Source organism: Oncorhynchus gorbuscha, linkage group LG24 (genome assembly GCF_021184085.1).
Source record: "Oncorhynchus gorbuscha isolate QuinsamMale2020 ecotype Even-year linkage group LG24, OgorEven_v1.0, whole genome shotgun sequence".
Taxonomy (NCBI): domain Eukaryota; kingdom Metazoa; phylum Chordata; class Actinopteri; order Salmoniformes; family Salmonidae; genus Oncorhynchus; species Oncorhynchus gorbuscha.
In genome coordinates, this window is record NC_060196.1 from 30,654,370 (window position 1) to 30,667,133 (window position 12,764).

At 43.0% G+C, this 12,764-nt stretch overlaps 1 protein-coding gene across 1 annotated transcript; it reads left to right on the plus strand.

Moving 5' to 3' along the window:
* The first annotated feature begins 1,907 nt into the window (after positions 1–1,907).
* LOC124011994 (zinc fingers and homeoboxes protein 1-like) lies at positions 1,908–9,209 on the plus strand. The gene is made up of 3 exons (XM_046325318.1): positions 1,908–2,263; positions 4,969–7,756; positions 8,032–9,209. The coding sequence occupies exon 2, from the start codon at positions 5,086–5,088 to the stop codon at positions 7,747–7,749; it is 2,664 nt and encodes an 887-aa protein (XP_046181274.1). The 5' UTR covers positions 1,908–2,263; positions 4,969–5,085; the 3' UTR covers positions 7,750–7,756; positions 8,032–9,209.
* Positions 9,210–12,764: the final 3,555 nt, after the last annotated feature.

Here is a 12,764-nt window from a genome sequence, read left to right on the forward strand (position 1 = left end):
GTAGATGCGTTCTGTCTCCTAGAGATTAACGTACTTTGGTGCGAGAAGTGCAAATCAATCCCAGAACAACAGCAAATAACCTTGTGAAGATGCTGGAGGAAACATGTACAAAAGTATCTACAGTTGAAGTCGGAAGTTTACATACACTTTAGCCAAATACATTTAAACTCAGTTTTTCCCAATTCCTGACATTTAATCCTAGTAAAAATTCCCTGTCTTAGGTCAGTTAGATCACCACTTTATTTTAAGAATGTGAAATGTCAGAATAATAGTAGAGTGATTTATTTCAGCTTTTATTTCCTTCATCACATGTGGGTGAGAAGTTTACATGCACTCAATTAGCATTTGGTAGCATTGCCTTTAAATTGTTTAATGTGGGTCAAACATTGTGGGTAGCCTTCCACAAGCTTCCCACAATAATTTGGGTGAATTTTGGCCCATTCCTCGTGAGAGAGCTGGTGTAACTGAGTCAGGTTTGTAGGCCTCCTTGCTCACACATGCTTTTTCAGTTCTGCCCAAATATTTTCTATAGGATTGAGGTCAGGGCTTTGTGATGGCCAATCCAATACCTTGACATTGTTGTCCTTAAGCCATTTTTGCCACAATTTTGGAAGTATGATTGGGGTCGTTGTTCATTTGGAAGCCCCATTTGTGACCAAGCTTTAACTTCCTGACTGATGTCTTGAAATGTTGCTTCAATATATCCACATAGTTTTCCTGCCTCACGAGGCCATCTATTTTGTGAAGTGCACCAGTCCCTCCTGCAGCAAAACATCCCCACAACATGATGCTGCCACCCCGTGCTTCATGGTTGGGATGGTGTTCTTTGGCTTGCAAGCCTCCTCCTTTTTCTTCCAAACATAAGGATGGTCATTATGGCCAAACAGTTCTATTTTTGTTTCATCAGACCAGAGGACATTTCACCAAAAGTACAATCTTTGTCCACATGTGCAGTTGCAAACCGTAGTCTGGCTTTTTTATGGTGGTTTTGGAACAGTGGCTTCTTCCTTGCTGAGCGGCCTTTCAGGTTATGTCGATATAGGACTCGATTTATTGTGGATATAGATATGTTTGTATCTGTTTGTCAGAATCTTCACAAGGTCCTTTGCTGTTGTTCCGGGATTGATTTGTACTTTTCGCACCAAAGTACGTTCATCTCTAGGAGACAGAACGTATCTCCTTCCTGAGTGGTATGTATGATTTTCCCATGATGTCAAGCAAAGAGACACTGAGTTTGAAGGTATGGCCTTGAAATACAGGTACACCTCCAATTGACTCAAATTATGTCAATTAGCCTATAAGAAGCTTCCAAAGCCATGACATAATTTTCCAAGGCACAGTCAACTTCTGACCCACTGAAACTGTGACACAGTGAGTTATAAGTGAAATAATCTGTCTGTATATAATTGTTGGAACAATTACTTGTGTCATGCACAAAGTAGATGTCCTAACTGACCTCAAACCTATAGAACATTTTTGGGCAGAACTGAAAAAGAGTGTTCGAGCAAGGAGGTCTACAAACCTGACTCAGTTACACTAGCTCTGTCAGGAGGAGGTGTATGTACACTTCTAATTTCAACTTTAGCCTTGTTACTGTTATTTTATTGTTGCAGTTTTAAGAGTGTTTAAGGGCTTGTAAGCATTTCACTGTAAGGTCTACACCTGTTGTATTTGGTGCATCTGACAAATATAATTAGATTTAATTGCATATTATTTACATCCTTTATGACTTTATTTTATTGGTCTATTTGATAATTTTCCAACATTTCACGTTAAAATTATGGGCTTTTAGGATAATTGAGAAGAGATCAATTCTTTCAAAGATTATTTATATAATGAGCCTCTTCCTCTCTGGTGGTTTTTATTTTTTTCCCCCCATGGAGGAAGTCGCTTTACGATGACGTTATGACGTAAAATATTTGTCATGACGCTCTGGGAGAAAAAAATGACTCGTTAGATTCGATGAGCTATCGATGCCTACATCTAGGTCGGTTTTAATGCATGAACAAACCAAACAAGGCGACGTTTTGTAGGCAAAGGGAAAGGGAGTGAAAAAACAAACGAATCTCGGCGCATTCACTATTCTGCTCTGCGTCTATGGTAACAACAGATGGACTTGCTGCGCCTGTGTGCCACTGCCGGAGTCGACAGTGCATTTGTTGGTGAGGGAACGACGGCAAAGGCGGAAGAAGGCGCATCAGCAGTCAGATTGGAAGCTAAGTGGTTGTTGCAAGATGCTTGTAAACGACAGTTATCTGCACGGGTATGTAATAAAATGAACACCATGCGAAGTTAATCATACATTCACGTAATAGCTGCCATTAATAAGCTTTGACTACCATTTCCCACTTTTTGCAAAATACTCCCATCCCCCCCAAAAAACAGCAACATACCGTACACTCGTGACAGAGGCACAAGGGGACAACTAATAGATGAATATTCTTTGCAGTGTAACTGACTGACAAGTTGTTAAACACACTGGTAGTTAGTAGGCTAATGATACAGAAGTATTATCAATATTCCACGATTTAGGAATCAAATGTTTTATACTGCAGTTTTCTCACATCCACTTGCGTTGGGCTAGAATGCATACAGTATAAACAGCCACATATTAAGCGTGTTTTGTACAGCGCTCGCGCTATTTAAAGACTAGCATCAATGTTGCGCGTGGAGTTTAGTCATGGCAGTGGAAACAATGCAACGACTTAATGTTTGCGTATTAGTGGAATTAAACTTGATATACATGTCCCACCACACCTACAACAATCTGTTTTTCAAGCAGAAATTTGCTTCCTGCAACACTAACTCAAAGTTCTGGGACACTGTAAAGAACATCTCCTCCCAGCTGCCCACTGCACTGAAGATAGGAAACACTGTCACCACTGATAAATATACCATAATTGAGAATTTCAACAAGCATTTTTCTACGGCTGGCCATGCTTTCCACCTGGCTACTCCTACCCCGGTCAACAGCACTGCACCCCCAACAGCAACTTGCCCAAGCCTTCCCCATTTCTCGTTCTCCCAAATCCATTCAGCTGATGTTCTGAAAGAGCTGAAAAATCTGGACCCCTACAAATCAGCCGGGCTAGACAATCTGGAACCTTTCTTTCTAAAATTATCTGCCGAAATTGTTGCCACCCCTATTACTAGCCTGTTCAACCTCTTTCGTGTCGTCTGAGATTCCCAAAGATTGGAAAGCAGCTGCGGTCATCCCCCTCTTTAAAGGGGGGGACACTCTTGACCCAAACTGCTATAGACCTATATCATGCCTTTCTAAGGTCTTCGAAAGCCAAGTCAACAAACAGATTACCGAACATTTCGAATCTCACCATACCTTCTCTGCTATGCAATCTGGTTTCAGAGCTGGTCATGGGTGCACCTCAGCCACGCTCAAGGTCCTAAATGATATCTTAACCGCCATCGATAAGAAACATTACTGTGCAGCCGTATTCATTGATCTAGCAAAGGCTTTCAACTCTGTCAATCACCACATCCTCATCGGCAGACTCGACAGCCTTGGTTTCTCAAATGATTGCCTCGCCTGGTTCACCAACTACTTCTCTGATAGAGTTCAGTGTGTCAAATAGGAGGGTCTGCTGTCTGGACCTCTGACAGTCTCTATGGGTGTGCCACAGGGTTCAATTCTTGGACCGACTCTCCTCTGTATACATCAATGATGTCGCTCTTGCTGCTGGTGAGTCTCTGATCCACCTCTACGCAGACGACACCATTCTGTATACTTCTGGCCCTTTGGACACTGTGTTAACAACCCTCCAGGCAAGCTTCAATGCCATACAACTCTCCTTCCGTGGCCTCCAATTGCTCTTAAATACAAGTAAAACTAAATACATGCTCTTCAACCGATCGCTGCCTGCACCTGCCCGCCTGTCCAACATCACTACTCTGGACGGCTCTGACTTAGAATACGTGGACAAATACCTAGGTGTCTGGTTAGACTGTAAACTCTCCTTCCAGACCCACATCAAACATCTCCAATCCAAAGTTAAATCTAGAATGGGCTTCCTATTTCGCAACAAAGCATCCTTCACTCATGCTGCCAAACATACCCTTGTAAAACTGACCATCCTACCAATCCTCGACTTCGGCGATGTCATTTACAAAATAGCCTCCAATACCCTACTCAACAAATTAGATGCAGTCTATCACAGTGCCATCCGTTTTGTCACCAAAGCCCCATATACTACCCACCATTGCGACCTGTACGCTCTCGTTGGCTGGCCCTCGCTTCATACTCGTCGCCAAACCCACTGGCTCCATGTCATCTACAAGACCCTGCTAGGTAAAGTCCCCCCTTATCTCAGCTCGCTGGTCACCATAGCATCACCCACCTGTAGCACGCCCTCTAGCAGCTATATCTCTCTGGTCACCCCCAAAAACCAACTCTTTCTTTGGCCGCCTCTCCTTCCAGTTCTCTGCTGCCAATGACTGGAACGAACTACAAAAATCTCTGAAACTGGAAACACTTATCTCCCTCACTAGCTTTAAGCACCAGCTGTCAGAGCAGCTCACAGATTACTGCACCTGTACATAGCCCACCTATAATTGAGTCCAAACAACTACCTCTTTCCCTACTGTATTTATTTTATGTATTTATTTATTTTGCACCTTTGCACCCCATTATTTTTTATTTCTACTTTGTACATTCTTCCACTGCAAATCTACCATTCCAGTGTTTTACTTGCTATATTGTATTTACTTTGCTACCATGGCCTTTTTTTGCCTTTACCTCCCTTCTCAACTCATTTGCTCACATCGTATTTGACTGATTTCCTTATATGAACTGTAAATCAGCAAAATCTTTGAAATATTTAGATTTTTGCTCAGTATATATTGCAGTAAAGCCCCCCCTCTAAATTTTCTAGTAGATAGGCATTCATGTAAATAGTTTAGACCTTGAATTTCTCTCTCAATTATGTGCACATAATATGGCTCTATCTCTTGCAGGATTTAAGAATAAGCCAACTTTCAAGTTCGAGTGCCTGAATGGAGCAACAAGTCCTGAATCAATATTTAGATTAAAAAAAAGATATATATTCAACACAAGCTCAGATAAGACAGATAATGGCGAGCAGAAGAAAATCAACAACGCCTTGCATGGTCCCCCCTGTTCAAATGGTGGATTCAGACCCTGACATGGAGGTCGTTACAGAGGGAGACGGAGAGGCTGAGGAGGGGGTCGCTAACTGTCCTGTGGAAAACTCAACTGAAAGCATCCCGAATGAGGAGGACTCGCAGGCCATCGACCATTTCATTAAAACTATGGACTCGAGTACGGCAGAAGGAGGTTATGAGTGCAAGTACTGCAGCTTTCAGACCTCACAGCTCAATATGTTTACCTTGCATGTGGACACTGAGCACCCAAATATAGTTCTAAACTCATCTTATGTGTGTGTTGAGTGTGACTTTCACACCAAGAGGTATGATGCATTGTTGGAGCATAATGCACGCCATCACCCTGGAGAAGACAATTTCACCAGGACTATGGTGAAGCGCAACAATCAAACCATCTTTGAGCAGAGAGTCAATGACTTGACCTTTGATGGCAGTTTTGTTAAGGTTGAGGAGGATGAGGACACATCCTGTAAGGGTATTGCCCTTAGCAAAACTCCAATCATGAAGATCAAGAGTAGGGCTGAGGCCAAGAAGTTTACAGGGTCATACAAAATGGCAGAATACAGTGTCATTAAAGTGGAGAGTGATGGTGAGGAAGAGACTGAGGAGGTGGTCCCCCCTCCTGTCACCCCCAATGTAGTGTCTGTGTCGACCCCTCTGACCGTTCAACCTATTCAGCAGAGCATAATGGTCAACAGCCCAAACGTGCTCCAAATAAAGACCAGTAACTCTTCCACAATGCTTCCCCCAGGGACATTAGCTCAAGTTCTGTCTGCCCTACAGAATCAGCAGACCTCCCAGACCCAGCTCCTCATCCCAGTCAGTAGTATCCCCACATACAATGGGGCCATGGACAATAATGTCCTGCTGGTCAGTGCCTACAACAGGTTCCCTTACCCATCTGTGTCAGAGATCATGGGTCTAGCAGCCCAAACCAAGTTCACAGAGGAGCAGATAAAGGTGTGGTTCTCTGCTCAGCGGCTGAAGCACGGTGTGAGCTGGACCCCAGAGGAGGTGGAGGAGGCCAGGAGAAAGAAGTTTAACGGCTCAGTGCAGGCGGTGCCACAGACCATCACTGTCATCCCAGCCAATTTTGCAACAGCAGCCAATGGCCTGCAGTCCATCTTTCAGACTTGTCAGCTTGTAGGGCAACCAGGGATGGTTTTGACTCAGGTAGGGGGTGGCAACGCTGTCCCTGTGGCCTCACCCATCACATTAGCTGTAGCTGGGGTCCCCAACCCCAGAACCAGTGTCAGTAAGGTGCCAGAACCCTCCACCTCTGAGACTGCTTCTCCACTCAGTCCTGATTCCCTGGGAGCACGGCCTAAAAAATCCAAGGAGCAACTAGCAGAGCTGAAGGCCAGTTACCTGAGACGACAGTTTGCCACTGAGGCAGAAATCTCTCGGTTGATGAAGGTCACTAACCTCACCAAAAGAGCAATAAAGAAGTGGTTCAGCGATACACGCTATAACCAACGCAACTCAAAGGACCACCACGGCGTTGCCTTAAATGACATTTCAGTCAGCACCAACAGTAACGACGGCAGCAGCAGCACAGCCATTGTGATCGACTCCAGTGACGAAGCCAGTGAATCCTCTCCGACAACCCAAGGGCCCATTTATGATCCACGAATCAAGTTCCGCCACGCCTTTCCTGACTTCACACCTCAGAAGTTCAAGGAAAAGACTCCGGAGCAGCTTCTGCTTTTGGAGGCCAGCTACCAGAAGTCTGACACACCTAGCGATGAGGAGCTAAGTAGGTTGAGGATGGAGACTAAACTGACTAGGCGAGAGGTGGACGCCTGGTTCTCGGAGAGGAGAAAAATGCCAGTGGACTCTGATGGCACAGAGGAGCCGGAGAGTGAACGGATCAAAGCGCCTTCCTCTGGGCAAGAGGCTCAGACTCCACCCAGCGGCCGAAAGATAATGAAGAAAACCCCAGAGCAGCTCCACGTCCTGAAAAGCACCTTTGTTCGTACCCAGTGGCCCTCTGCTGAAGAGTACGACAAGATGGCAGAGGAGAGCGGGTTACCCAGAACCTACATTGTTAACTGGTTTGGAGACACCCGGTATGCCTGCAAGAACAGCAACCTGAAGTGGTACTACTTGTACCAGAGTGGAAAAGTTAACGAGGCAATGAACGGAGGTGAACTTAAGAAGAAGCCACGGAAACGCTTTCGAGGTTGGTCCAGGAGGACGAGGCGGCCATACCCCTGCAAACAAACAACCCCTACCATCAAAGTCAAGACGGGTAAAGAGATTTTAAAGGAGCACTACCTCAAGCATAAGGTCTTAAATGAGAAAGATTTGGATGAACTGGTGGCCAAGTCCAGTATGAGCTATGAGCAGGTGCGGGACTGGTTTGCGGAGATCAGCAGGAGGGAAGAGAAAGGCCTTGACCCTTTCAGTGACGGCGAAGAGGAGACACATGGCGACAGTGAGGCAGAGATGGAAGTGAAAGAGCAAGGGGATGTCGTCACTGATGAAATGAACAATGACAACGATAACAAAGATGATGAAAATAACAATGATGAAGTTGACAATAATGACAATGAAACCACGGGAGAGCCTCAATGTATCAAGCAATCACAGCCGGAGTCAGAGGATCAGTGATTTAAAGGTGAGTGACGATGAAAAGGATGGGTAGAATGAGCTCATGAATGAAATCATTTTATAATTGTAAAGGCATTCATTCCTTGTGTGTCCTGGATGTTTTATTTTATTTTAACATGGCAAGTTTTTGCCCCCTCTGAATTAAATTAAATTAGCCTAATACAACTGTAATGACCTTTTTTTACCTTGATTTCCTCTTTATACAGTCAATGAGGAAATGTGAACACTTAACATGACATTTTCTTCTACTTTTCTCATTTGGGATGTGTTTTGCTCCCACAGAATTCAATGTTTGCCTACAGAAGAGGAGATGAAAAACACAGGTGAAATGTACTATTAAGTGTTATACTGCATGGACCAACCAGATACAAAGAAACAAGAGAAGGTGTATGATGCCAAATAATTTTAGCAAGGAATAATGGATACATACAGTATGTTTTACCTTTGTTTAAAATGCTATTTGGTCTTTTGGGATATTTGAGTCATATTTGACCTTGCTATCTTTACTAAATCCAAGACATGTCGATGAGGTTAAACCTCACCTTTTTCCTGTAGGTTTATGTGATAACATTTAACCATTTTTTTTAAATCGTGAAATTGTGTCAAGGTTCAAGGGAATTTCCCATGTATTTTCTTTGATGTACTGACAAAACGGTTTTTAAAACCTCACAGATTTGTGAATATTACTTAAATCAGTGCCATGTTTTTGGGTTATGTTTTAAATGGAACCAGTGCTTTAGTTCTACAAAACTGTTTTTATATGTATTCAAGTTCTTTGTTCGTCTTAAATGACGAAATATGGCGTAAAGCTTGATTAATATTATGCTCAGTTTTTGGGTGTTTTTTTGTTTGTATGTTGGCTTTCCAAATGAAAAAGGCATGTGTGCTGTAATTCAGGACTTAGTAAACATTACCTCAGTCTTTTAAGCTATGAGTTGAAGAAAGTGACTGTTCATTTTAGATGCGTTATAAAAATACACATGAAACATCTTAATTCAATTTGCTTCAGATGGCAGTTTTTTCTAAAGTAAGTAACTTGTGCTTTCCCCCCAAAAAATTACGGGTTAAAATCTTTCAGGTGTACAATGACAATATATAGGGTGAAGATACCACAAGCACTTGGTATGGTTCCTTTATAATCAAGAGCCAATTTTACTTTAACTTTTAAAACTTTTCTTCCTCTGCTTATCTTCAAGAACTATGCTAAAATCTGGATGTACAGGTTATATGCAACTGTACATCAAATAACAATAAATTGAGGGGGATGGTGAATTGTAAGTTATTGTTTTGGTTCTCTGTTTTCAGTAGACGGGGAACCTTAGTGCAGAATGTATATGATAAGCCTTTTGCCATCCTTAATTGCTGTAATAATTGACAAGTATGATTAGTCTATTTATTAGATCTTACTTTCATGAATACTTTTTATCCGAAGCTAAAATAAACTTTGTCAAGAAAATGTATTTAGTTTCAGACCAGTGGTTTTGCAGGGAAGAAACAGATTTTCAGTAGTCAATGTCAAGCTATAGGAAAACTGCAAGCCATTGAGATCAAAATGTATCATTTTGTTTTACAGTCAGACAATACATTAGTTTGTGCCATGCTTGTTATTAGAAATGTGGACAACACTGCCCCCTGATTTGACTTTTGCGCAATTTATTGTTTGATCTACTACAAATTCAAGTTAAGATGCATTTGCATTCCACAATTTGTCATAACTGACATGCCATTTCAGAAGTATTTTAACATAGTCATCTACGCAGCAAAACATACTTGAGGGAAATATGATTTTAATAGGATATTAGATGTCATTATTTGAACCGTACATCATTAAATGGCAATATTTGTCAATCCAGTTGTATTTCTACCACCTGATAGGTTTATTAAGAATGAGCTGTGCTGAGGTATACTCTATGGTTCAGATTCTTCTGGTATGGCTGTCTTTTTATTCCAGGAGGTGGAGCTATTTTCAATGTTATTGTTTTTCTAAACCAACTTTGAATAAAGTAAGCCAGTGGGGTGATATAACATTTCAAGTACAGTTTTGACCATACTTGAAATTGTTATCACCTGTCCTACCAGTGTTACAATGATGGACATAGTGAAGGGGACTGGCTTGGTAGAACTAGTCACTTTTGCGGTCAACCTATATTATCTTCATATAATTAGTTATATTAGGGCTTCACACAGTGACAAGTCCATTTCACTGGAGATGCATTTACCCAAAGAGAAATGTCCCGTTGTGCTGAAATTCCCCACAAAAATGTGTTGGCAGGCTGAAAATCCCCACTTAAGATTTCTTGCCTTGCTCAATATTAGCCATCGAAGAGTAAATGTTAAAGAGAACCGGACAAATCAAGGGTGTGACCAGCTGTGGGCTTCCATCCTAATCAGAGAGGGGGGCGAGGGAAAATGATTAGATATGCAAGGAAGTTAAATAAATGGTGTCAGCGACCAGCAATGAGAGGTAGAATACATACCCATTCTCTGCTGACCCAGATATGCATACCCAGGCAGTGCTATGTAAACACGCATGGCGGTACAGATGAGCATGTGTTAATGCTGTACGCTCTAGTCTTGGCAGCAGCGGCATCTGTGCCAGCCGCAGCTACTGCTTTCCCCCAGCGATTACGCAGCAGAGGGCGAGCGAGGAGAGAGCAACCCAGTCTCTGGTGCTCACTGGGTCATGTTAAGGACGACTCTCCCTGTCTCCCTGCCCTCCCCCACGTATCTGCTTGCTGCAGCCTGAGGTCCCTGAGCACTGCGTCGGCCTACATATCAAATGCCTGGCTGCCTGCTCCCATGTTGCGACACACTGCAAATAAAGCATTCCCAACGTCTGTCGCACAACGGTCTACAGTGCAAACCATTTTTTAATCCAGTTAATCCCCAATAACCCCACCTGGGATAATGCCCCCACATGATTATGTAGCCTATATGGGACGAATAGAGAACACAGAGTTCTTTACTGGGCTGAACCAACCCACAACGTGAGCGACTGCTTTGACGCAGCTATGGCAGTGTCCAGAGATGCGCCTCCTATGAACTTGTCCTTGCATTACCCTGACTCGCAAGGCAAAGGGGTTTGATGCTGTATAGCTGTTGACAGATATACCATTAGGCCACCATCTTTAGACTCCCGAACGGTTCAGTCCGTGCACGCTACCCAATCACACCGAATCCAGTCTGTCGTCTCATATTTTGCCTTTGTGTTCCGAGTTTGAAACTGGGATATGATCCAGGGTAGAGTGAACAGAGGTCTGTTCTCAATGTACTGCACGGCACTGTTGAACCCAGCCTAAAAAGCCTGGGCTGAAGACACCATAGCTGGATCTCTGTGTCTGAAAATGGGGCTGTTACACAATTGTATGAGGGCATTGAAATCCGAAGAATACAAAGAATGTATTCAGTGTGCTATTTTTCGGGCAGCATGTTCTGTTTAAAATCACATTTGCCATCTGGTGGCTGAGGGACATTATTCAGGTAATGAACTGATACAGCCGAGAACAATGTTACATAGCGATCCCATTCAAATCGGTAGGAGACCAAATGAACCTGAATTAATTGAGCTTTTAAACGGAACAGAGCATCCCATCAACATATCGCAGTGGAGCCGTATTGAAAATGACTTGGCTGAAGGAGTAATGTGTTGCTGCTACAGCGACTGTAGTATAACGATGTAATGTTTGTGTGACTCTTGCACAAGCTTTTACAGTTGGTCAGAGGAAGCGGATGATCTTTTCACTTCATCATCTTCCGTTTGGGACATCTCTTATGGTCCCACTGGTCTCAAATAAATTCCAATATCAAGAATAAATAGACAAATCAAATAAAGAATCCTGACCAGAGGAGTGACCCAATTTCAAGCTCATGTCTAGAATTAACTTTGTCTTCTCTCTGCTCACAACCTACGCCATTATACCGAGGGACTGTCATCTTTGCATGTATTCATTGCCCCAGTGATACAATCCAATAATATAGATGTTCATATGCTGAACATGATATGTCCTGAATATATGTTGTTGCCTCTGATGTGTTCCTTCAATGCAGTCAGTGCATACAATCCAATAATATACAACTATGGCAAAGTTCCTCTTGGGGTTAGAGAAGTGTCACCCCCTAACCCTGGTTCCAGTAGTCCACTCTGCGTTGTTACCAGTTCACCTTCATCTGCCTGGCGTTTTGTATTGTGTCAGCGAGGTACTTTTCCGACCGTACCAAGTCACCACACAGTGTGCCGGTTTATCTAGGTCACAGCTGACATGAAAGCGTGTCGTGGGTACAGACATTTTAATCACGCCCGCTCTAACCGATCCTTCAATGCCAGTTTTAACAAACCATTCCCAGACGTTTTGAACAATGTTGTGCCCCCCCCCTTTTAGTTTTCATGTCAATGCATTTGCTGCACTGCCACAGATAGTAAAGCCTGATTTCAAACTGGTTACATCAACTCTCAATTCCCGCTTCGGTTGTCAAAGAGAATGCAGTGTCCTGAAAGTGCCGCTGACATTCTCCTGTGCAGTTTCCTCCTGTGGTGCATCCGTGTCTATGGAGGTCAAGTTAACAGTGAAAAAAAAATTACATCTCATTTTGATCAGTCACCAATCCCCAAGGTTTTCTTTGACGTAGATTGTATCTGACCTTGTTCCTGACTTCATAGACCAGACAAATACACATCTCAGATCAATGAAAATATCTAAATGTATGCTTTCAGCAAATCACACAACTGTGTCTGTGACTTCTGAAAAGTGGACCAGGAAACCTGTTCCATATCAAATGACTATGTGCCACTGGTATGATCCTTCATCTGTCTTCTCTATTAAAGAAAATATCCCCTAATGTTGATGATGGACTGAGTTGGTTATTAGCATCACTAGCCTTCTTCTACCAGGTGATGCATACACCCTCACTCACACACGCTATCACACACACACCTCATACTCACTCAAAATGGTGGCCGGCAAGTTCGGCATGGCGGCAGCTGCGATCTAGATGAAATAACTGTAAATTCTCAGCAA

Bases quoted from the DNA above. Each gene is read 5' to 3' on its own strand.
- LOC124011994 (XM_046325318.1), top strand. From the start codon at position 5,086: ATGGCGAGCAGAAGAAAATCAACAACGCCTTGCATGGTCCCCCCTGTT.